Consider the following 25,336-nt stretch of genomic DNA (forward strand, 5'->3'; position numbering starts at 1 on the left):
GATGCAGTTGTGGGCTGGTAATGAGAGCTTTAAAAATTAGATTTTAAGGTAAAAGTTTTAGAAATTAACTCTAAGATAGAATTGGTAAATAACATTTAAAGCTAGAGTTCAGGCATTGACCCAGAACTTTCTGATATTTATTTTTAATAACTTAAAGAAGGGACTTGAAACTTATAAGAATTTTCTTGCTGTTTGAGTAGGACCAAACCAAAAAAAATGAAGTAATGAAAATACTTGCAACTTTATAGACTTACTGGATAGTTCAGCATTATTTTTCATGTGCTTTGTTTGTTTATATGAATTCTGAGGTATATGTTGATACCTTTTCTTATACATAAGGATTTATGGGTTTTGTTTAGTGTAGGGTTTTTTGTTGTTCTCCCATTCTTAGTAAATATAGAGAATCCAAGAATGACTTTTAAGTGCCTTTAGGTCCTGCCATTTGCTACAGTTATAAATGTTGCCCCTTGCTTATCCCTAATCCTAGCCCCAGTTCTGCTATTGCTGAAAAACAACTCATTTTAGAACTACTTAGCGAGGAGGGCAGTGATGAAGCTTTCTTGGACTCAAATAATAGTTTAAATCTGTAGGGTATAATGTCTTAAACTTGTTAAATTCAAGTTTGTTTCTATTAGAATTAGAACTATATATGATTTCTGTGTTGGAGATTCATAAAAATGTCATATTTATTTTTAATACCAATAGTACCTAGATACAGAGGAAGGTGATAAGGAGGGGAAACAACCCTCTTATTTTATTTATTTATTTATTTATTTATTTATTTATTTTTGAGACAGAATCTCGCTCGTCGCCCAGGCTGGAGTGCAGTGGCTTGCTCTTGGCTTACTGTAACCTCCACCTCCCAGGATCAAGCGATTCTGGTGCATAAGCCTCCCGAGTAGTTGGGACTACAGGTGTATGCCACCACACCTGATTGATTTTTGTATTTTTAGTAGAGATGAGGTTTTACCATGTTGGCCAGGCTGGTCTCAAACTGCTGACCTCAAGTGATCCGCCCACTTGGCCTCCCACAGTGCTGGGATTACAGGTGTGACTTGAGAACAAAACCTTAGTAGCACCTATTTGTAAATAAATGTTTTTTTAAAATTGAAGGTCATCAAGGCCAAAGGTACCATGGCAGATTGTGATATATCTGAAGTGGGAACAATGGAACAGTTTTAGGGTTCTTCTGGGGAGCCATTCTAGTCTGCTCAGCACATAGAGAGAAGCAAAGGTAATCAGGACAAGAGTAAGGGCACACTCTGGGTGTGAGAAAGTGAAAGGTCATCTGAATTCTCAGGTGATTGGATTATTTATTTCTTAGTGATGGAGGCATAGGTAGTTATAGGTAGTTGTGTATTAAACTCTACTTTATATGGCCTGTGTAGGTAATTGTATAGCTCTATTTGGAAAAAATGCCATTTAAATCATATTTCAGCCGAGTGTGGTGGCTCATGCCTGTAATCCTATCACTTTGGGAGGTGGAGGCAGGTGGATCACTTGAGATCAGGAGTTTGATACCATCCTGGCCAACGTGGCACAACCCCATCTCTACTAAAAATACAAAAATTAGCCAGGTATGGTGGCACATGCCTGTGATCCCAACTACTTGAGAGGCTAAGGCAGAAGAATCACTCGAACCCAGGAGGCAGAGGTTGCAGTGAGCGAGATCGTACCACTGCACTCCAGCCTGGGTGACAGAGTGAAACTCTGTCTCAAAAAAATAAAAATTAAAAAAATTAAAAATAAAATCATATTTGAAGGTTAGTAAAATTGATCAGAATTTTAACAGAAATTATATGACAGGAAAAAAAAATCTAGTGTCCAACAGCTATTTATTATCTATCACGGTCACTCAAAGGATATCCCTCCTATCCTTGCCCAACATCTCCGTGTACTGAGAGCAGAAGTTCCCAGATCTGTCTCTCTGAGTGTCCCCTACAACCCAGATTCTATGACAGTTAAATGGGACTCAGGCTTCCACTGGCCAGTTGATAGAAGAGACTGAGCATCTTTCCAACTCTAACCCCAAAGTGACAATGCTACGTATTCTTTCAGAAAGTGTCAGGAAAAAGCCCGAAGATCCCTGAACTCCAGGGACATGGCAGGGAGGCTGCACAGAAGAGTTCCCAGGGACAGAAAAGGGGAATCTTAAAAATAAGTTTTGGAACCAAGTAATGAATTTTATAGTACACTCTAGTTCTAGAGCACGTGTTCCTCCACTTGTTAGTGAATGCCTGATTTGTTGCCCCCGAAGTGTAAAAAGATGTATATTTAAGAATTCCATGGTTCAGCAAGTTATTATTCATGCAGATGGCGGTCACTAAATACCTCTTTTTGAAGGTGATTTCCTCTCCCCCCAATCCCCCTACCTTGCAGTGTTTTGTTTTAAACAGCTTTCTTGATGGAGCCTAATCTTAACACCAGCATTATAGAAATAAGCCAGAGTGGGAAGCCTGTATAGTGAGGTCTTGGGATTGTACCATAGTCATAATGGTGTTTTAAATTGTTTTTCTTTTTCTTTTTTTTAATTGAAAAAAGTACACTACTCTAAAGTAGTGAATTTTAATGGAGCAAACTCTTCACATAGAAGTGTTTCTTTTTTCCTTATCAAAGTGAAAATTGGCGTTTCTAAGAAGGCTGGAATTTATTTGCACTGTCATCTTTTACTGTGGTGGGGGATGATCAAATTGAATGTTTCCAAGTTGCCAGGAGACAGGCAGCCTATCTTATAAATATTGTCATAGAAGACCTCTTAACCTCTTCTTTGGATTTCTGTATTTCTTAGAATTGTCATGGTTCCTTTCTGAGACCTAAATTATGCAGAGGTAATGTGATTACTTTGACACCAAGCTCAGGAAATATAAAACGAGTTAGATATAAACCAAGCTAGATTTAAATGAAGTTCATTACTGGCTACAGTATATTAAGGGAACATTTTCGAAAAGTCCGTATTTGCCTCTGTTCTTGCTGCTGACTCTTCTGCTTCTTTTGGTGACCTTCCCACAGCACAAGAGTGGTTAGGTATGAGGAGGCTAAGAATACCTTGCCAAGAGCTTCAAATAATGTTAAAACCAGTATTTTAGGTGAACTGTTGTCCCAAGAACTCTCTTTAAATAATTCACTAGTTCAGTGTCCCAGGAGCATTTGGCTTTACTGCAGCTATTTTGACCACATGTATTTGTTTAAAAGGAAAAATTATCTTAGGTTACAATACAGTTATTTTGGGTGTACCTTAAGTTTAACATTAGATTACTAGGATTCGAAAAAATGTACCCAGATGGTAGATGCTGATGAGAATTTGACACAGGAATTCATTTGAAATTGAAGCTTTTGTAGTATTAGTCAGAAAAATTTATTGACATCTGTTTTTGAATAGTATTTGAGATTGAGATGATCACTTAAAATTTAATGGATTATGGCCGGGCACAATGGCTCACACCTGTAATTCCAGCACTTTGGCAGGCCAAGGCAGGCGGATCACCTGAGGTTGGGAGTTTGAGACCAGCCTGGCCAACATCTACTAAAAATACAAAAATTAGCCAGGCCTGGTGGCACACACCTGTAGTCCCGGCCACTCGGAGGCTGAGGTAACAGAATCACTTGAACCTGGGAGGTGGAGGTTTCAGTGAGCCGAGATCCCGCCATTGCTCTCCAGCCTGGGCAACAAAAGTGAAACTCCATCTCAAAAAAAAAAAAAACAAAAATTTTAATGGATTATGGAGCCTTACTTCATGTTAGTACACCTCAGCCTGTTTTTCTGTCTTAATTCAAGATAGAGTTCTTTATAGCAGTATGGTTTAGAGGTGGTATGTATTTTACAAGTATGTCAGTTGGCTCTGTATATCCTGATGATACTGAAGCCAGGACTAGACCCCTACATCAGTTATATCACTAAATATTCTGTTATTAATTTCCAGATTGACTCCTAGTCCCAGTCAGCTCATCTTTTAAATTAATATAGTTCATTGTCGCACTGGACTCGAAAAACCAAATGAAATGTCTTTATTCTGTGAAGATGACTTGTGTAGGCTATACAGACTAGCAACAGCAGACACTTTTGGTGTGAGTTATTTAAAAAAATTGAAGAAGGCTGGGCGCGGTGGCTAACTCCTGTAATCCCAGCACTTTGGGAGGCTGGGGCAGGCGGATCACAAGGTCAGGAGATTGAGACCATCTTGGCTAACTCAGTGAAACCCCGTCTCTATTAAAAAATACAAAAAAAATTAGCCAGGCGTGGTGGCGGGCGCCTGTAGTCCCAGCTACTGGGGAGGCTGAGGCAGGAGAATGGCGTGAACCTGCGAGGCGGAGCTTGCAGTGAGCCAAGATCGCGCCACTGCACTCCAGCCTGGGCGAGAGAGCAAGACTCCGTCTCAAAAATATAAAAAATAAATAAATAAATTGAAGATTTGACTGGCAGAAAAGTTGCTGAGATAGGGAAAAGGGATATCGATTGACAGATATATGTAGAATTAGGGAGAATTTTATGTTTTCATAAATGTCTCAATTATTTAAGATTTAATTTGGTGTGCATGCTAAATATAATGATAACATGGTTTGTCTGTGATTTGTCTTTTGTCTTAACAGATTATTTTTCTAACTTTAAAAAAGTATACGTCGTTTGAGGCCAGGAGTTGGAAACCAGCCTGGGCAACACAGGGAGACCCCATCTCTACAAAAAATAAATTTAAAAAAAGCCAGGGTATAATTGTGCCACCGCACTCCTGCCTGGGCAGCAAGAATGAGATCCTGTCTCTCTAAAAAAAAGTATACAAGTGATAAATATTCACTACAAAATATTTGAACATGCAGATACACAACAAAAAGGAAAAATTCCCCTGTACTCCTATTACCTAGAAATAACAGTGTTGAACTGTAAATGTCTCATTCTAGGCCTCTTTTCCATTATATGTCTGCCTTTTTAAAAAGGAATATATGATGCATATTGTTTGGCAAATTTAGCTATTTTCATGTAATAATCGTACACCATAAATACCTATTTGAGTAATTAAATTTAATTTTTTTTTTAAAAGACATGGTCTCACTCTGTCACCTAGGCTGGAGGGCAGTGGCACAATCTCGGCTCACTGCAGCCACGACCTCCTGGGCTCGAGCCGTCCTGCTGCCTCAGCCTCCTGAGTAGCTAGGACCACAGGTGCATGCCACCACTCCCAGGTAATTTTTGTTTTTTTTTAGAAACAGGGTTTTGCCATGTTGCCCAGGCTAGTCTTGACTCCTAAGCTCCCCTAATCTCAAGCGATCCCACCTGCCTAGGCCTTGCAGAGTGCTAGTATTACAGGTGTGAGCCACCATGCCTGGCTGAAATTTAATGTGTATTTTTTTGACACAGAGTTTCGCTCTGTTGCCCAGGCTGGAGTGTAGTGGTACCATCTCAGCTCACTGCAACCTCCGCCTCCCGGGTTAAAATGATTCTTGTGCCTACGCCTCCTGAGCAGCTGGGACTACAGGAGTGTGCCACCATGCCTGGCTAATTTTTGTATTTTTAGTAGAGATGGGGTTTTGCCATGTTGGCCAGGATGGCGAAATTTAATTTTTAATGGCCGTTTAGTAGTCCTTTGTGAGATGTACTATAATTTATTTGTCTCCTATGATTGGAATTTAGGTTGTTTCTAATTTTTGCTGACACAACACTTATATGTACCCTTTTTGCCTCTTTGAATATTTTCATAGAATAACTTCCTGGGAGTAGAATTCTTAAAGGATTTGTGTATCAAGGCTTTCAAAATACATTGCTAAATAGCTTTCTAGAAAGGCTATTTATTTCAGTTTTTGGGTTCTTATCTTTCTAATTGGCTTTATGCTTGCATTAAAATATGAAATTTTTATTTAGTTACAGAATGAAGAAGAGTCTGGAGAACCTGAACAGGCTGCCGGTGATGCTCCTCCACCTTACAGCAGCATTTCTGCAGAGAGCGCAGGTAGGTAACAGGGCAAAGTGATTACGGAATCCTTAAAAACACTCTGCGCTTTGACATTACAGTTTAAAAAAAAAACGTTTCAGAACCAGTCGGAAGAAAGGTTACAAAGCGAGTCTGGATTTTAAATAATTGAGAAGTGGATACATTTAAAAATCACCCCCAGTCTCTTAGACGTTCATCTAGAAATGTCTTTTGGTTCAATTGTTATATATGTACTCTTAAGGGAATGGCTGGGTTTTGTCTGCTAGAGTTAGTGGAACTCCTTTTATTTCAATTCAGCTAATTATCAAAAAATTGTGACTGTTAAAATTCTGCAGCATATTTTGACTACAAGGATGAGTCTGGGTTTCCAAAGCCCCCATCTTACAATGTAGCTACAACACTGCCCAGTTATGATGAAGCGGAGCGGACCAAGGCCGAAGCTACTATCCCTTTGGTTCCTGGGAGAGTGAGTATAATTTGCCATGTTACTTGATGGCTGCTCTATGGGAATTAAGTTATTTTCATTGTCCAATTTTGATTCATTACTTATGATTGTATTGATTAGTGAAAGTAGAGCTAATTTAAAAAATCAGGTATATTTGCTTTTGGGATAATAAACTCATCTCTTCCTAAAAATGACAAGGTAAATTACTAGTCAAACCTGCTCATTTTTCCTTTATCTCTCCTATTGCCACTACTTTTTCAAGTCTCCTGGGATGGCTGAAGTATCTTGAAGCAGGAGCACAGTAACGTTTCCTTGATTCTGCACACTTAATATTTTGCTGTTGGGTGGATAGCTGCTAAGGAGGTCTAGGAAGATAATAAATATGTTCAAATTTATAGAATTAAACTCATAAAAGAGATCTTCACATTGATTTAGGTGAACTCCATTCTTTTTTTTTTTTTGAGACGGAGTCTTGCTCTGCCGCCCAGGTTGGAGTACAGTGGCCGGATCTCAGCTCACTGCAAGCTCCGCCTCCCAGGTTTATGCCATTCTCCTGCCTCAGTCTCCCGAGTAGCTGGGACTACAGGCGCCCGCCACCTCGCCCGGCTAGTTTTTTGTATTTTTAGTAGAGACGGGGTTTCACCGTGTTAGCCAGGATGGTCTCGATCTCCTGACCTCGTGATCCGCCCGTCTCGGCCTCCCAAAGTGCTGGGATTACAGGCTTGAGCCACCGCGCCCGGCCAATGAACTCCATTCTTAACAGCAGTCCAGATCATGTCATTTGTGGGGACATAGTGAGTTCAGATTCCATCTAGCTTGACATAGATTCATGGAGGAGGAGATTGGGATGCCATATAAACCAGTGGAGATTATTGGGCACTCTTGGTTCTTGATGTCAGATATGTAAGTGCTGTATTTGTCATTTTGTAAATATTTATCCAGATTGAGGTTGATGCAGGTAGGGCATTGGATCAGATGTTGGGAGAATGGAAGCAGGATAAGTCCCCAGAAATGTGGGGACCATCAAGCCTCTAGGCTCTATTCTAGCAAGAAACTGGGGTGAGTAATGAGCAAGAACAGAAACCTAGTCTAGGCAGTGTGATGGCATAGGCCCAGAAGTTCCCCTCTTGGCTTGAAGATAGTAGACTGTTTACAGACCACACCTACTGTGAGGAGCAGAGCTCCTAAAATCATTGCTTGGCAGAAATAGTTTATGAGCGCAGTCTAGGATGATCCTAAATGGTGATGATATGTGTTCAGTTCTTATAGGTGCCAGAGAGAAACTAAGAACCCTAGTGTCTAAGGGCAAGACAATCATAATGTAACTGCCGTATATTGGAAGCAAACAACATGCTTGGTACTGTGCTTGATGCTTTTATGTATTTTGTATATTGTTTCCAGTCTTCATAGTAACCTTGAAAGGTAGAGATTATATTACCACCATTTTACAGATGTGAAAATTTAGGTCCAGAGAGATAAAGTAATTTTCCCAAAGTCATACAACTGATAAGTGGCAGAAGTGAAAGCCAAACCCAGATATTCTAGAATCCAAAGTCCTTGTTTGTTTCACTGTACTCTGCAGACCTGTTGCAATATATGGTAAATAGATCAGTATGGAAATTAGTCTGATAAATCACAGAACTCTTCAGAATACTTTCATTTGATACAGGTATATATTTAGGAACTTCTTAAAGGCCTCTAGTATTCAGCAGACATGTATAAAGCACTTTTAAAATCTAAGATGCAGTGTATTTTACAGTGGATAGGCAAAAAGCTTTGTATAAGGCACTGTTCCTCATTGTTACTCAAAAGCCTAAAATCCAACTAGGGTAAGGGGCCCACAAATACTGATAACTAAGACACTTAAGAGCAGTGGGCATCACGAACTGAAACTTTTTACTGGGTGATCATAGGGGAAGATGTGATTAGATGTGGGCCCGGAGTTTTGATGGGTAAGAACATTCCAGAGGGAAAAAGCACAGAAAGCAGGTGTGAATCCAGCCAGGTGAGGGCAGTTCTATGTATGTAGTAATTGGCTTTGTATGAGCACAGAGTTTGTGAAGGGAGATATAAAGTTGTGACTAGAACTGTTTATAGAATCCTTGGAATGTTAGACGGGGGTATTTAAACTTCTATATGCAACTTTTAGAGAATCCTTCAGAGTTTTTGAGCAGGGGTATGAGAGAACTTGTGTGGTGTTCTGGAAACATTAACTTGGCAACAATTTCTAGGAGGAATCATGGTAGAAGAGATACCAAGAGGACAGGAAGAAGGCATTTGTAATATTATTAGATGTTACTTCCATGTGTTTTTTGGAGTATATCTTTGAGTAGTTATGCAAAAAACAGAGTTAGCTTTTAATTTTGGCAAAACCTTATTCTGCTAATATGATGTAAGAATACTAGATATTTAATGTTTTTAAAAATTAATTATAAAACAATTCATTTTAATAGAAATTTCACACAATAGAGGAAGTACGTTAAGTTAGAAAAGGAAGCTGCCATTGCCACCGACCTCCCTTTCTCTAGTTCCCACTTCCCAGGGAAACCACTGTTAACAATTTGGGTCTTCGAGACTCTTTTCTGTGTACAACAAGTTTTGATATTCCCTAAAATGTTTTTCATTTGAGGAGCCCTCATTGAACTGTGTACAGATCTATCACTTTTAAGTATATATTCAATTATTTTTAAATATCTCAACACATACCTACATCAGTTAAAAAGATAGCCTACATGTGTTGGTATTGTTCAGGATCATGTTATTTCTAGATCTGCAATATTATGTTATCAAGTTAGGATGGAAGAGGTCTTATCTGCTGATAAGGTTAGAAGTGAGATTGTTTTAGATCTGTATGCCAATACAAATACATGATTATGGAGTTGAGCAGTGGGCAGTTCTGTGGACTATTCGTGTATGATCGTACTATTCTTTTTTCCCCTATATCAGCCTCGTAAAGCATTTATTTTTTTAATTTTTTAAATTTTTTTTTATTTTTTGAGACGGAGTCTCACTCTGTTGCCCAGGCTGGAGTGCAGTGGTATGATATCGGCTCACTGCAAGTTGCGTCTCCCATGTTCATGCCATTCTACTGCTTCAGCCTCCTGAGTAGCTGGGACTGTAGGTGCCCGCCACCACTCCCAGCTAATTTTTTTGTATTTTTAGTAGAGACGGGGTTTCACCATGTTAGCCAGGATGGTTTTGATCTCCTGACCTCATGATCCGTCCGCCTCCGCCTCCCAAAGTGCTGGGATTACAGGCATGAGCCACCACTGCACTTGGCTGATTTTATCTCTTTAATAGTCCCTGGATTACTGATATTTTAGGTCCTAAACAGGTCCTTGATTACTGATATTCTAGAATTTAAACCAAATGTGTAAGTAAATTTTGTCTTTTGTCTTTTTTTGAGGTATATTTTTTTAAAGGAAGAGTAAATAGTTATTTGTGAACTTTTAAATGTTTGAAGTGTATTGTTAAAGAACTTAGGTTATCAGATGAAAATTTCATTTTGAACACTGGGGATAGAAAAAAGATTTGCTTCTTTTCTAATTATATATTAATAATGCAAAATGGAATTTTAAACACACATTGAGCCTTTAATGCTCATAATTTTGAACTGAGCCAAAGCAATAACTTTTTTCCTTGCTACTCAAATTTACGCCTTCATTTTTCTTTATATCTTCCCTTTGCCTAGAAATAATTCTTTTTCTTTTCATTTAGGATGAGGATTTTGTGGGTCGGGATGATTTTGATGATGCTGACCAGCTGAGGATAGGAAATGATGGGATTTTCATGTTAACTTTTTTCAGTAAGTATGTATGCATAGCAGAACCACCCCCTCCAAACCAGAGTGCTTTGGATTATGGGTGAATCTGACGGAATTAAAATAACTAGTTGAGCTAATGTATTAATACATTATATTTATTTGGTGCCTTTTACTGGAATGTTCAAAGCTTAATATACCTTTGTTCTAATATCCCTTCTCTTTGCCTTCTGTTTTCATGAATATCTGTGGAAAATATAATTAAAGCAGTTATGAGGATGCTGCATTTTTACATGAGCTAAGCCTCATCTTCCAGGTCTACGGGGCCCTTTTGCATTGCTGCTACTCATCCTTAATCTGTAGAATAGGAATTAAATGCCTTTGATGAATTTTGCTCTGAAAGCTTCTTTTTTCTGACAGATCAAAGTCAGCCTGATTTTCTCCCTTCGTGTTATTTTGCATTTATCTTTTTGTGTGCCTCACATATAAGTGAGCAACCATTTCCTTTATTTGTTGTATTAGAAAGATAAGAAAATGCATTGCTTTTAGAGGTGATGTTATATAAGTTGTCAAAATTCAGAGAACAGGAGGACGAGTGACTTGAATCAGATTATTTGGGGGCACTTATTTAATGTCGAATGCATTTATTTTATTTACTGGACTATATATATAACACACACAGTAAAAAGCAGAGGTCAGGCTGGGCATGGGGGCTCACGCCTATAATCCCAGCACTTTGGGAGGCTGAGGTGGGCGGATCACCTGAGGTCAGGAATTTGATACCAGACTGGCCACCATGGTGAAACCCCATCTCTACTAAAAATACAAAAATTAGCTGGGTGTGGTGGCAGGTGCCTGTAATCCCAGCTACTCAGGAGGCTGAGGCAGGAGAATCGATTGAATCCGGAAGGCGGAGGTTGCAGTGAGCTGAGATCGTGCCATTGCACTCCAGCCTGGATGACAAGAGCGAGACTTCGTCTCAAAAAAAAAAAAGCAGAGGTCAAAGCCAGGGCACAGTGGCTCATGCCTGTAATCCCAGCAATTTGGAAGGCTGAGGTGGGCGGATCACCTGAGGCTAGGAGTTCAAGACCAGCCTGGCCAACACGGAGAAACCCCGTCTCTACTAAAAACAAAAATTAGCCGGGCATGGCTGTGCACACCTGTAGTCCCAGCCACTCGGGAGGCTGAGGCAGGAGAATCGCTTGAACCTGGGAGGCAGAGGTTGCAGTGAGCCAAGATCATGCTACTGCACTCCAACTTGGGTGACAGAGTGAGACTCGGTCTCAAGAAAAAAAAAAAAAAAAGGAAGCAGAGGTTGTAAGTATATAGTTTGAAGACTGTTAAGGTTTGCTTTTTGTTTTTTGCTGTTTTTTGTTTTTTGTTTTTTTTCCTTTTGAGACAAGGTCTTGCTCTGTTGCCCAGACTAAATTTGGAGTGCAGTGGTGTGGTCACTTCTCACTGTACCCTTGACCTCCTGGGCTCAAGTGCTCCCCCCACCTCAGCCTCCCAAGTAGCTGGGACTGCAGGTGTGCACCACTGTGCACCACTGTGCCCAGCTAATTTTTTTTCTTTCAGTTTTGTAGAGATGGGTCTTACTGTGGTGCTCAGGCTGGTCTCAAACTGCTGGGCTCAGGGGATCCTCCCACATTGGCCTCCCAAAGTGCTAGGATTACAGGTATGAGCTACTGTGCTCAGCCTGTTAAGGCGTTTTTGAAAGTAACTAACAGTAGACATAATTGTGTAAAACCTGATAGGGAGGAATTTTTCTTGTTTGCTTTTTGGGGAAAGACAGAGAAGAATGGTTGTTTTAGAGGAGGTATGGTGAGGGTTGTGGAGGACAGGCTTTTATCCTTTGGAAAGTCATTAAAACAGAGGCAGGTGTAAGGCACTCTTGTTCTTGGGTAACAGGACATGTCTAACATCTTTCCCCTCCTCTGCTTTTGCAGTGGCATTCCTCTTTAACTGGATTGGGTTTTTCCTGTCTTTTTGCCTGACCACTTCAGCTGCAGGAAGGTATGGGGCCATTTCAGGATTTGGTCTCTCTCTAATTAAGTGGATCCTGATTGTCAGGGTAAGTTGTACAACAGAAAAGATGGGCTCTACAGAGGGACAATAATTAGAATATTTTTGAATATTTGATTTTTCATTTGCTTTTTTAAAAGTTATTTCAACGTGTTAAATGATTTTTAGTTTGTCTAAAAAATGATGAAGCTGAACCAAAATCATTTGCAAATGGTTCATGCACACAAGTTTTGTTGTCAAAGCTATTGAATACTGGTCTAGTATTAATATTGTTCACCATCTGCTTTCTTTGTTTCTGATGTTTATAATATGATAATGTATATGTTCTGAAATTAGTTGTTTTTATAATAAAAGGAAGGATATTTACCCCTTTGATGTCTCATCAAAAGCAGCCATTCCTCTCATTTCTGTTACAGTTTTAATCTAGCTCTCTCTCTTCTTCCTTCTTTTCTTTTCTCCTTCTCGTCCCCTCTCCCCTCCAGGATTGCTTATGCCAAAATGTTTGGGGAGCCAAAACTGTTTAACAAGTATTGCTCCATTAGGAGCCTACCTCTGAAGTAAATTATAGAGATGTATGTCTTTAGTGACTTAAGAGTTGCCAGTTAGTTAAATTTGCATGAAGTAATTTTTTTTTTTTTTTTTTTTTTTGAGACGGAGTCTTGCTCTGTCGCCCGGGCTGGAGTGCAGTGGCCGAATCTCAGCTCACTGCAAGCTCCGCCTCCCAGGTTTACGCCATTCTCCTGCCTCAGCCTCCCGAGTAGCTGGGACTACAGGCGCCCCACCTCGCCCGGCTAGTTTTTTGTATTTTTTAGTAGAGACGGGGTTTCACCGTGTTAGCCAGGATGGTCTCGATCTCCTGACCTCGTGATCCGCCCGTCTCGGCCTCCCAAAGTGCTGGGATTACAGGCTTGAGCCACCGCGCCCGGCCTGCGTGAAGTAATTTAAAGTTGTAAAAGATCTAGGCTTTTAAAGTGTCCCCTGATTTCAGATACATTTATTGCTATCATCAACCTTATAAACAAAAACAATTTATCCATCATAAATTGGCATACTTAACTAATGGGTGTTGCTTGACCACTGTAGTTTTTCTAAGTAGTGCCACCTTATTTATTATAAAACATTTGTTAACGTTTTTAGGGTTCTAGAATCCTTTGAGAATCTGATGAAAGTTATAAGCTTTTCCCCCACATAGCTAATATGTACTAATCTATAATAATGGACTTTAGGTTAAGAACTCAAGCCCTAAAGAGGTTTTCATTCCTTCCCTAAATCTTAATTGTTACTTTATTAACAAATAAAATGCTATATTTTAATTTTCAAACTACATTAAACTCTTGGACACCAAAGCCTCCAAGGAAAAGAGAAATAAAATTAATTCCAGTCTTTTTTTTTTTTTTGTAACTAAATTTTCAACTGCATTTACAAAGTGGATTAAATGGGCTGCGCGCGGTGGCTCACGCCTGTAATCCCAGCACTTTGGGAGGCTGAGGCGTACAGATCACAAGGTCAGGAGATCGAGACCATCCTGGCTAACACGGTGAAACCCTGTCTCTACTAAAAAAATACAAAAAAAATAGCGGGACGTGGTGGCGGGGGCCTGTAGTCCCAGGTGCTCGTGAGGCTGAGGAAGGAGAATGGCGTGAACCCAGGAGGGGGAGCTTGCAGTGAGCCGAGATTGTGCCACTGCACTCCAGTCTGGGTGACAGAGTAAGACTCCGTCTCAAAAAAAAAACAATTAATCAAATGAATTAACTTGTATCAGTTAGGATGCTTTTGACTGTGAGTAACAAAAACCTAGCTCAAAATGGCCTAGAAAAAAATTTTTAATTGTTATTTTAAATGGGGAAAGTTTATTTCCCCTGAAAACAAGTCCCTGACAAGGAGGTTAGTTAAGTCAGTGGCTATTGGACATCATCAAGGTCAGCTGACCTATCAGCATATTGGCACAGATCCCCCCATGCCCTCAGGGTTAAAAGATGGCAGTTTCATGTATCAGTATTACATTGAAACACAGCAGTGCTCAAGAGAAGAAAAAGAACTATTTAAAAAAATTTTTTTCTACCACCTTTAGAAAGAACTGTTTTTTCTCTAAGAGCCAGGAAAGCTTCTCAGAAGCCCTCAACTTCCATTGGTCAGAATGGCATCCTGTGCCCATTCCTAAACCAGTTGTCAGCAAAGGAAGGGGATTACCCTGGTATAGATGATAAAGCTTCCAAAGTCAAGACAAGGCTGGAGGAGTAGGAACAAAGTCAGGCCTCCTTAGAAAGAAGGCAATGATATCAGCTACTCAGGAGGCTGAGGTGGGAGGATTGCTTGAGCTCAGGAGTTCAAATCCAGCCTGGACAATATAGTGAGATCCTGTCTCTTAAAATTAATAATAATAATAATTGCTTTTGGCACTGAATAAGCAAAGTAAAACGATCATTATTGAAACACATTTCTAGAAGAGCAAATATTATGTGGGGAAAAAATGTTTTCTAAAAAACAAATTTTTGAGGCCGGGCGCGGTGGCTCAAGCCTGTAATCCCAGCACTTTGGGAGGCCGAGACGGGCGGATCACGAGGTCAGGAGATCGAGACCATCCTGGCTAACACAGTGAAACCCCGTCTCTACTAAAAATACAAAAACTTAGCCGGGCGAGGTGGCAGGCGCCTGTAGTCCCAGCTACTCCGGAGGCTGAGGCAGGAGAATGGCGTGAACCCGGGAGGCGGAGCTTGCAGTGAGCTGAGATCCGGCCACTGCACTCCAGCCTGGGTGACAGAGCGAGACTCCATCTCAAAAAAAAAAAAAAACAAAAAAAACACAAATTTTTGTGTACTTTCAAAATAAGGAGTTCATAAAGCTAAAAGCTATCATATTTAACAATTGCTTTTCTCTGAAAGGAAATAGATTTGCATTTATTGTAACCATTTCAAGCCAGTAATATGTAAAATACTTTCACTTATATTTTAAAATTATTCTAAAGGCTAAGCGATAGCATTGGTAGAACAAATAAGTTTTGCCGGGCACAGTAGCTCATGCCTGTAATCCCAGCACTTTCGGAGGCCAAGGTAGGTGGATCACCTGAGGTAGGGAGTTTGAGACCAACCTGACCAACATGGAGAAACCCCATCTCTACCAAAAATACAAAATTAGCCAGGCATGGTGATGCATACCTGTAATCCCAGCTACACAGGAGGCTAAGACAGGAGAATCGCTTGAACCCGGGAGGCAGAGGTTGCAGTGAGCCGAGATCGTGCCATTGCACTCTAGCCTGGGCAACAAGAGGGAAATTCTGTCTCAAAAAAAGAAAAAAAAAAGAATCAGTCTTGCATTTTGTGATTTTGTGTACCCTTAAGTTAAAATGAGAAATTGTGTCTGTTAAGCTGCTATAAAGTGTTTTGCCTTATTTTTTAGTTTTCCACCTATTTCCCTGGATATTTTGATGGTCAGTACTGGCTCTGGTGGGTGTTCCTGGTTTTAGGTAAGTGTTTTTAATGTAAGAAAAGGCAAGAAAATATTACATTAAATTTTATAAGTAAAATTACTTTTAGTAAATGTTCATCTTGATTACTGTATAGTAATATGTTAATAATTGTTAATAAACATTTTTAAAATGTTGCTTTCTTAAAGAATAGTCTTTCGTTACCGTCAGAGTAACATGCAGAGTAATAAACAGTTTCTTTGTGGTTGTAGGTTTTTCCTAACCTATACATACATTCTTCTCCTCCATGTGATCAGTGGGGTATACTGATGACTCTGTAGTCTGTCAGTTTTTTCCCCTTGTGAGCTATTGCCACACAGCATTCACAAACTCAAACCAGAATTGCTTATAGGCTTACTGCAGCCAGTTGAACTAACTTGTAAGTGCAGGTGGCCCATCTTTGGTGGGTCTATCAGTAGAAAACAGAAAATATATAACCTCACTAGACATAACTTCTGAAAGAACCACCACTGGATTTCTAGAATTCTTTAGTTTACCATTGGTGGGAATAAGAATTATTTTACAATAGGCAAGCGGACTCTTTTTTTTTTGACAGAGTCTTGCTTTGTCGCACAGGCTGGAGTGTAATGGCACGATTTCGGCTCACTGCAATCTCCACCTCCCGGGTTCAAGCAATTTTCCTTCCCCAGCCACCCAAGTAGCTGGGATTATAGGTGTCCGCAACCACACCTAGCTAATTTTTTGTATTTTTAGTAGAGACGGTGTTTCGCCATGTTGGCCAGGCTGGTCTCGAACTTCTGACCTCAGGTGATCCACCCGCCTCAGCCTCCCAAAGTGCTGGGGTTACAGGTGTGAGCCACCATGTCCGGCCGGAATTTTTTAAAAAAATATATATACCAGGTATTTCAGGTTTCTGGTCTTTGGATTATTTTTTTTACTCTAAACATTTATTTTTAAATATTTTTTTCCTAGACATTAAAACAAAGAGATGAACATTGGAGTAAATTATTTCAATGTTGGCTTCTTGATTATTTGTAAAGAAAATATATATGATACAGTAAGAGAGACCACCATCACTTCTGTCATTTCTACAAAAGAATAACAGGGCCATCTTGTGGCTGTTAAAGACGATGCGATTGCCTCACTGTGTTTCTGTGACATCAGTTATGTTTTGCTGCTTGTTGCCTCCTTAATTAAGATTCTTGTTGGTGGTGCTGCTAATGGGTCTGGCTAGCACATCCTGGCACCCACGCCTGACAGGTGCTTAATAAATTGAGGACCTGGGCCAGGCATGGTGGCTCACACCTGTAATTCCAGCATTTTGGGAGTCTGAGTCAGGAGGATTTCACCTTGAGGCCAGGATTTCAAGACCAGCCTGGGCAACATAGCAAGACCTCATCTCTACAAAAAATTTTTTTAAATTAGCCAAGCATGGTGGTTTGTGCTTGTAGTCCTAGCTACTCGGGAGACTGAGGCAGGAGGACCCCTTGAACCCAGGAGTTGGAGCCTGCAATGAACTATGATGGCACCACTGCACTTCAGCTTGGGTGACAGCAAGACAGTGTGTCTCTAAAAACAAAACAGTTCAGGACCTGTTTTGCCAAGACTAACAGAGCCTTGCATTGCTGACCCTACATTTTACTTAGAAAATATAAATCATTCATCACACCGTCTACCACCTCCTCAACAGCATAATCTACTCTATGATTGGTCATTAGAATTCTAAGGAAAGAGAAATAGTAATTTTTTTTCCTCTCTTGATTATTGAGAACTTTAATAATAAAAATGACCAACAGGAGAATAATTTAGAAGAAATAGTTCCTTGGCTTGCTTGTTTTCTAAACTGTACCTTTAAGAGAAAGGCTGACCACCCCTGTTTCCCCAGGTCAAATCCTGAATGGACCAAAGAAGAGCCCTTAAGCATATGTTCAGATTGATTGCTTATGGCATAAATGATTTAAGGAAATTTAATGGATTGATTCTCTTTCTATATTAAAGTTTCATGGGAGGTGGTTTTATAATACTTTATCATTGATCATTCTTGCTATGTACCATTTGCTTGTATGCGAAAAATAAGAGTTTGGCCGGGCATGGTGGCTCATGCCTGTAATCCCAGCACTTTGGGAGGCTGAGGCAGGCAGATCACTTGAGGTCAGGAGTTCGAGACCAGCATGGCCACCATGGTGAAACCCTGTCTCTACTAAAACTACAAAAATTAGCTGGGTGCAGTTGCTCATGCCTGTGATCCCAGCTACTCGGGAGGAGAATGGCTTGAACCTGAGAGACGGAGGTTGCAGTGAGCTGAGATCGTGCCACTGCACTCCAGCCTGGGCAACAGAGCAAGATTCCATCTCAAAATACATATATGTAGTAATAGGTTTAGATACACTTATGAGCATTTATACCCAATATTCGGGTCATTTTGGGAACTTCCCTTTTGAAGAGAACCAGTTTCATGGCTCTTGCAGAGCTGTATGCAGAGCTCCTAAGCTGGCCGCTCATGAGCTATAGTTAGCCTATAGTTTGTTTGTTCCACAGTTACTTTTAAAGTTTTTCTTAATTGGTTGCCAACATTTTAAAAATCAAAATTATTTCACATAAAACATCTGAATGTTTTTACTTTTCTTACAAGTTGGAATATCAAGCAAAGCTAGCCTACATTCCCCATGGCACCCTTTGACTAAAGCTGAGTTGTTGCTGTCTCCTCCATATAGGTCATGTGCCTTCCAGTTCAGTAAGATCCCACCACCATACCCCAGCTTAGTATTTGAAGGGGTAACCCCCTGCTCGATATTCACTTGTTGCTTTGGGTGCCAAACAGAATGATGTTCCCCAAGCTCAGAGCTGACAGCTCTTGGTAACTACTAAAAATCAGTTCAACTGTCCAAGTACAGTTTTCTGCCACTGAGTATCCCAGTAAAAGTGTTTTTTAAAAAAATGTGCTAAGGGCTCAGAGACCATCTCTGAAAGAAGGAGGCCAAGAAGAGTATCCAAGTTTCCACTGGAGGTGCATATCACCTCTCTGCTGACAGTTTTAAGAGGTACAAAGTTTTGTGAATGTTATAGATTCTGGTGTCGTCACACAAAAAAGAGTCTTACTAAGAAGAGAAAAATAGGCTGGGTGCAGTGGTTCACACCTATAATCCCAATTCTTTGGGAGGCTGAGACAGGAGAATCAATTGAGCCTAGGAGTTCAAGGCCAGCCTGGGCAACATAGCGAGACGCCTGTCTCTACAGAAAATTTTAAAATTAGCTGATGCCCAGCTAATGGTGGTGTGAACCTGTTATCCTAGCAACTTGGGAGGCAGAGGCAGGAGGATCATCTGGGCCCAGGAGTTCAAGCTTACAGAGCTGTGATCGTATAACTGCACTCCAGCCTGGGCAACAGAGCAAGACCCTGTCGGGAAAAAAAAAAAAAATAGAGAACTAGAGTTTCAAGTTGAGACGATGAGAATTGCTGTAATAGATAAGGGGATCCTGACATCTAGTGGACAACATTATATACTGTCCACAGAAAAAACAGCTCATGACAAGGAAGGTTACATTTTTTCTTTTTACTTGAGAAAATAACAGTTATGATGTCTTTTGTTGTTGTTGTTTGGAGTTAATTATATTGGCATGCTTTTTTGGAGCTCAGTAGGTAGATTTTAATGTGTTTCTCAATGAGACTTTCGTATGTAAATGTTTGGCCGCATCTTTTATTTCCTTTTTAGACCAATTCAATTCTGAATGTGCAAAAGACACTATTGATTCTTGCATTATACCTTCTCATTGAAGGATGAATAATTTGGTATGAAAATCCTTTGCAGATTCTGGAGGAAATTGCTCATGCTTTGATTACCTTTAGCAGAAAAATAACAATGTATTGCTATCAGGAGAGGGATTTCTGGGGAGGGGACTTGCCATGGAAATTATAAATTCATTCATACTTTTCTTTTTTAAATTAGGCTTTCTCCTGTTTCTCAGAGGATTTATCAATTATGCAAAAGTTCGGAAGATGCCAGAAACTTTCTCAAATCTCCCCAGGACCAGAGTTCTCTTTATTTATTAAAGGTATTAAAGAAAAAAAATTTATTCTAGTCCCAGTGTAACCATGTGCTACGTTGTAGATTTCTGTTCAGTTTTAGAGTAAGTATCTGTGGTAGGGGGATATAGAGAAGGGAAGGAAGGCACAGTCCCTGCCTTTTAGCAGTTTCTTGTCTAGTAACAGGGATTTTTACAAAAAGCTATTGACAAAGTCAAATTAGAAAACTTGCCATAGGAGAAATTGTTACTTTGTGCTTTGACAGTGTGAAAGAGGCAGGGGTCTTAGCAGTCATCAGAAAGCTAGGATATTTGGCTGCTTGACTGAATCCAGCATCCTGAATCCCCTGCTTACTGTTGTACCAGTTCCAGAGGATGACATTCAGAAGGAAACCTTCAGGCCTAATCACTTGTCTTTGCCCCTAAATCCCAGAACCTGGAGAGACTGTGTAATACTTTAAGAACTCCATTTATCTGGGCTGCTGACAAGCCCACCAAGTCTTCCATCTCTTAAAATTGTCATTGAGGCTTTCCTGATGGCTTTCTTCAGGTTGACATTCTGATACCACTCTAATGTAAGGAAGGTCAAACCCAAGAAAACAAGAGAAAGGACCTTTTCCCTTGCCTAGAACAGGAGGACTAAGCCCTGGCAAGGCTCTTTGACTCACACATGATTTTCCCCAGAGGCCGACATTCCATCTTACATCAGTGGCTGCCTAAAGGAAGAGGTAGAGAATCTTGAGAAAGAGTACACCAGAGAGAGCTCTCTTTGGTAACAAGTTCTAATAGACTTTCTTGGACTTGGCTGTTTGTTCCTTGGGACTTTTGGGGACTGTGTTGATCATAGAGTAGAACCTTGAGCACCACCTAGAGGCCAGTCCAGTTGAAGGTCTTAGGCAAAGCATTGTAAAGGGTAGGTGTAGTAGTTCAGATAACTTTACATGATAGTGGAGAGTGTGGGGAAGAATTTCAGAATCATCTGAGGCAGAGTGAAGAGCAAAAATAGGGAAGTATGGAGCTTGTTCAAAGGACAGTAGTTTGATTTGGGGCATAAAGGAGTATTGAGGGTCAAGGCTAAAAAGTCAGGTTGAAACAGGTTTCTGAAATAACCTTGAGCACCAAGTCCATTTAGTAGAACCATCAAATTGATAGAACCCGTGACATGTTGGGTCAATGCAAGACTAAGCCCACGTGGAACACGAATGTGTTCTGTACTCTCAGAGTATCAGTTTATATAGGCAATCATACGCTAATAATCAGATTCTCAATTTTGAAGATTTGTGGTGGTCTCAAGAGGTATGTTTCAAGAAAATAAAGCATCTACGATAGTTCATTTTCCAAGTGATAGAACAGCATTGAAAACTTTAGGCAACAGAATAATATAATGAGACCATCTTGAATATAACAAACATTTTTTCAAGCATTGTATATATAGTAAACTAAAATTAACATTCATGGAGTTTTCCATGTGTCAGATAATAAGCATTTTACATGGATAATTAAATGTATGTAAGTAAAGAAGGCTTAAACTGCTTTTAAAGTTAGTTTCTTCAAAGAAATATATACTAGTATTCGTTACTAAAAAACAGGAATCTTTGTGTGTTTAAAAATGTGTAGCATGTCATGAATTTGAATTCAGCCACACAGTCTGGATGTAGATGAACATTCACACCACTGGCCTGGGCCTTAATGCTTACGATGTGTCTTTGTTTATGTCTGGAACATAAGAGGCTTATTAGATATTCTTTGCAGTTTTATTTAGTTACCATTGTCATCTTTCATCTATATATCTGATTGGAATTTATAGTTAGCCTTAGGTTTAACTTTTACCTATCAAGGATTCAAACGTTAGTACTATTGGATTGCTACAAGTCCTCCTTATGAAGGATGCTGAAATCACCTAATATTTTCCCCCGATACATTGACACCCAAAATATACTGAGGGGACAGATTTCTTTCTCTTTAAAAAAAAAGTCATCGATTCTGTAGGTGTAGTTTAATGTTAGCTCTGAATTTCTAAATGGACTGAGATCACACCTCTGCCTATTCTCTTCATCCTTCAGTTAGAAGGAAATTTGGATCTTTATTAGGGGATTGCATACCTTCTTCATCTTGGTTCTAAGCATAAGAAATAGCAGTCCAGTTGACAGAAAGCCTGAACGTCTCGGTTTTCCTGTGTTGTTTGGTACTTTACTGAAAATTTTGTTGTTATTGTTTGGATTTTCTAAAATTTCTGAAATGTTTTTTGATGTTCTAAATTTAAAACTATGCATGTGGGGTTGTGATTTGAAGTAGGCAGTCCTTAGTAATAATAATGTTGTAGGAACTGCTAAGGGAGATTGAAGTGATGAACTTGCGGGTGCTTCAGGAGTATACATTAAGAGTTGTCAGAAACGTACTCAGGTAAATGAATGCACTCCATTGGAGGGCATAATAGAGTTTATTTGCTTTTCTGTTTAACTGTGATACCCTGGTTTATTTGAAATCATTCCTGACACACCCAGAGAATTCAGAGCTCTAAATTAAGGGTTTGAGGAACTTACAGCAGACTTTAGAATTCTAATGACTTCACTAATTTTCCAGGGATCCCCAGAGGGAACCTGAAAAGCCATAATATCCTATGGGACTGAGTTCCCTTTGTCCATTGAAAGGGTAAGAACTATGTCCAGATCCAGATGTAGAATCCTTTCTTTCTCTAGTTCAGAGGACATTTAGTTTAATTTTGTTAGAAGACATACTAGGAAACTGTCATGTGAAGTATGAAAGCTTTATTTTTTTTCCTCCCTATGGATTCTTTATTATGTTTATCACAGTTTTTAAAAAGTCATTATCTGCTAATTCCAACATCAAGATAGATAAGTCTATTTGTATTGATGGATTTTTTCTCGATTCTGGGTTACATTTTCCTGTTTTTACATACCTGGCCAGTCGTTTCTTTGTTGCAGCATTGTCAGTTATCATGTTGTAGAGATTGTGAGCTCTGAATTTTGTCAGAAGGTTGTTGAGTTTTTGCCTAGCAGGCAGTCAGATTACTAAAGGATAACTTTGATCTTATTTCTAACTGTCATGTACAGTGATTCTTCTAGGGAGATAGGGGTAGGGGAGAGGGAAAATGTAGTTTAAAAAAACCTAGGCTAACTCCTGCTGAGGAAAATCACTGGTAAATTAGTGACTCCTCTGCTAAATTGCCTGTCTTGACATTGTCAACCTGAAGTCATCAAAAGGATCAGAATACAGAGTTTATGCAAGTAGAAAGCTGGGAATGGCCAATCAGAGAACACAAACTTTAGAAGATGGGGTCAGTGTTCCCAAAAGCTTTATTTTCTTTTATGGACTTCTACTTCTTTGATGGAGATGTCACCAGTTAAAAGATAGCTGAAGAAAGACACAGGTAGGGAATTTTTAAAATAACTTTGCTGGAAAGATACAGATACAGAATTTTTAAAATAACTTCACCATAACAGAAAAATAATACTTTCCATATTGTACTAGGATTTGGCAATTTACTACAAAAGGGTGTAAGAATAGTGACTTTTATAGTCAGGCTACCTAAAATATAGTACAAATAAACCAATCTTGAAGTGATCCCGAAACACCTCTTTCTAATCAGCCAAGTAGATGTTACAAAAGCTAAACATTAGAGCTCATGTACTGCTATAATAGGGGCAGCTCTCAGGTTCTCTTTCAGAGTCCGTTTAAGCTTAAGGGAGGGAAAATGTATTAATAAGCTGTTATCTGTTTTCCTACTTCATAACAAAATGCCAGAAGGAACTGCTAAAGGTGTGCACAGTGGCCATCAAGAAGTATGTGACTGGGCAGGGCGCAGTGGCTCTCGACTGTAATCCCAGCACTTTGGGAGGCCGAGGTGGGCAGGTCACCTGAGACCATCCTGGCTAACACGGTGAAACCCCATCTCTACTAAAAAATACAAAAAACTAGCCGGGCGAGGTGGCGGGCGCCTGTAGTCCCAGCTACTCAGGAGGCTGAGGCAGGAGAATGGCGTAAACCCGGGAGGTGGAGCTTGCAGTGAGCTGAGATCCGGCCACTGCACCCCAGCCTGGGCGACAGAGCAAGACTCCGTCTCAAAAAAAAAAAAAAAAAAAAAAAAAGTTTGAGACCAACCTGGCCAACATGATGAAACCCCATCTCTACTAAAAATGCAAAAATTAGCTGGGCGTGGTGGTGTGCACCTCTAATCCCAGCTACTTGGGAGGCTGAGGCAGAAGAATAACTTGAACCCAGGAGGTGGAGGTTGCATTGAGCCAAGATCATGCCACTACACTCCAGCCTGGGCAACTGAGCAAGACTCTGTCTCAAAAAAAAAAAAAAAAAAAAAGTATGTGACCGAGGAAGCAGAAGAAACAGATAACCTGTTATAAACATCTGTACCTGAAATGGTAAAAAATGTAAAGTGTTTATACTTGTTCCTATTTACCAGTTCACTGGAAAATACATTTTTATGGATTACCACCTCCTCTGATGCTGCCAGGTGAATGAGGAGTTAGCTACAGTAATAACGTGGTAACACAGTTGATTGGTTATATATTGGTTATAATAGTGTCTTATAACACTATTTGTGTGGTACCAAAAGCACTTGTACATACGAAGCATAATGTATTTTAAAATTATTTATTTTAACTACATCTGAAATAGAAGGAAAAAGAGGAGGTTTTTGAGCCCTAGCATTAATGAACTAGGGCCTTCATATTTAAAAAGTGACCTAGTGACCTGTACCTATTAGGCATCAAATATTTTAATTTTTTTCCATGTGATAACAGACACTTTCATTTCTCCTTTTCTGTAATTTTTCTCCTATTCCTTAATATCTCTTTTATTAAAGGAAATTCATCTCAAGGTAAAGGTTTACTTATTGGACTGTGTTATAAGATAGCAAGATAGTAGAAATGGTGTTTCCAGTAGAATTTTTGCTAAACAAAATTTACATAATATCTCCAAGAAGAACTGGTTGTCTTCCTGTTGGAATTAAATGATCTGTAGGCTATTGGATTCCTTTTTTTTACAAAGTGATCTGATCTACAATTTAGTAATGTGGTCCAGAGTCCCTAAGATCTGTTTGTCCTTCAGTTTGCGTACTGCCAGCATTTCTGTAACACTGCCATTCAAGCCTCCAAGTCTCAGACAGCAGTGCCTGCTAGCAGTCTTTCATTTGGAAATTGTGTGGTGATTGAGATTACCCACTGGTCACCTATCTAGGTCCTCTTGAGAGATTTTAATTTAATTTAATTTTTGCTTTTCTTACTGAACGAGCAAAGGGATTTTTAATGTTTGTTGGGTGGCAGGCTTTGACTTTGAGGAATCTATTAAAGCTGTTTACCTATGCTAAAGCATCATAAACTAAGGTAGTAACCAGGTAATTGTACCATATTGCATATTCTTGCAAACTCTGTTTTGACCTACTAGTCACTGTTTCATCAGTTTTCATCTATTAAACTGATAAAACAGAAATTACTTATGTTTATAATGAGTCTGGCCTCATTGCAAAAATGTTCATTTAATATTCATTTGCCAATTTTCTTTTTGCTTCTACTTGGCTTTAGAATTCCTTATATTCTTGTGTCTCTGTCTCTGTGCTTTCCGAGGTCTTTCAGTCTCTTATATCTCCATCTAAAGAAAAGATGTCCTTGTATCAGTTTCAGTGGTTTACTTCAAATCACAATACCAGTGAATTTATAGTTTGGAAAAATGTTGATAATATTAAAATATGTTAATTTCCTCCAGTG

General features: G+C 39.5%; 1 protein-coding gene across 6 annotated transcripts in view; it reads left to right on the top strand.

The window, feature by feature from the left end:
- NDFIP1 (Nedd4 family interacting protein 1) overlaps positions 1–25,336 on the top strand; it is a 49,641-nt gene that overhangs the window by 20,051 nt on the left and 4,254 nt on the right. For 2 of the 6 annotated variants that reach the window (NM_001194017.3, XM_015140858.3), the window contains 6 exon segments: positions 5,852–5,939; positions 6,257–6,387; positions 10,084–10,171; positions 12,073–12,197; positions 15,545–15,611; positions 19,520–19,625. In NM_001194017.3, the coding sequence (NP_001180946.1) occupies positions 5,852–5,939; positions 6,257–6,387; positions 10,084–10,171; positions 12,073–12,197; positions 15,545–15,611; positions 19,520–19,623 (603 nt within the window). In that variant the 3' untranslated portion in view covers positions 19,624–19,625. 6 annotated transcript variants of the gene reach the window in all.

This window comes from Macaca mulatta, chromosome 6 (assembly GCF_049350105.2).
Source record: "Macaca mulatta isolate MMU2019108-1 chromosome 6, T2T-MMU8v2.0, whole genome shotgun sequence".
In the NCBI taxonomy this organism is placed as follows: domain Eukaryota; kingdom Metazoa; phylum Chordata; class Mammalia; order Primates; family Cercopithecidae; genus Macaca; species Macaca mulatta.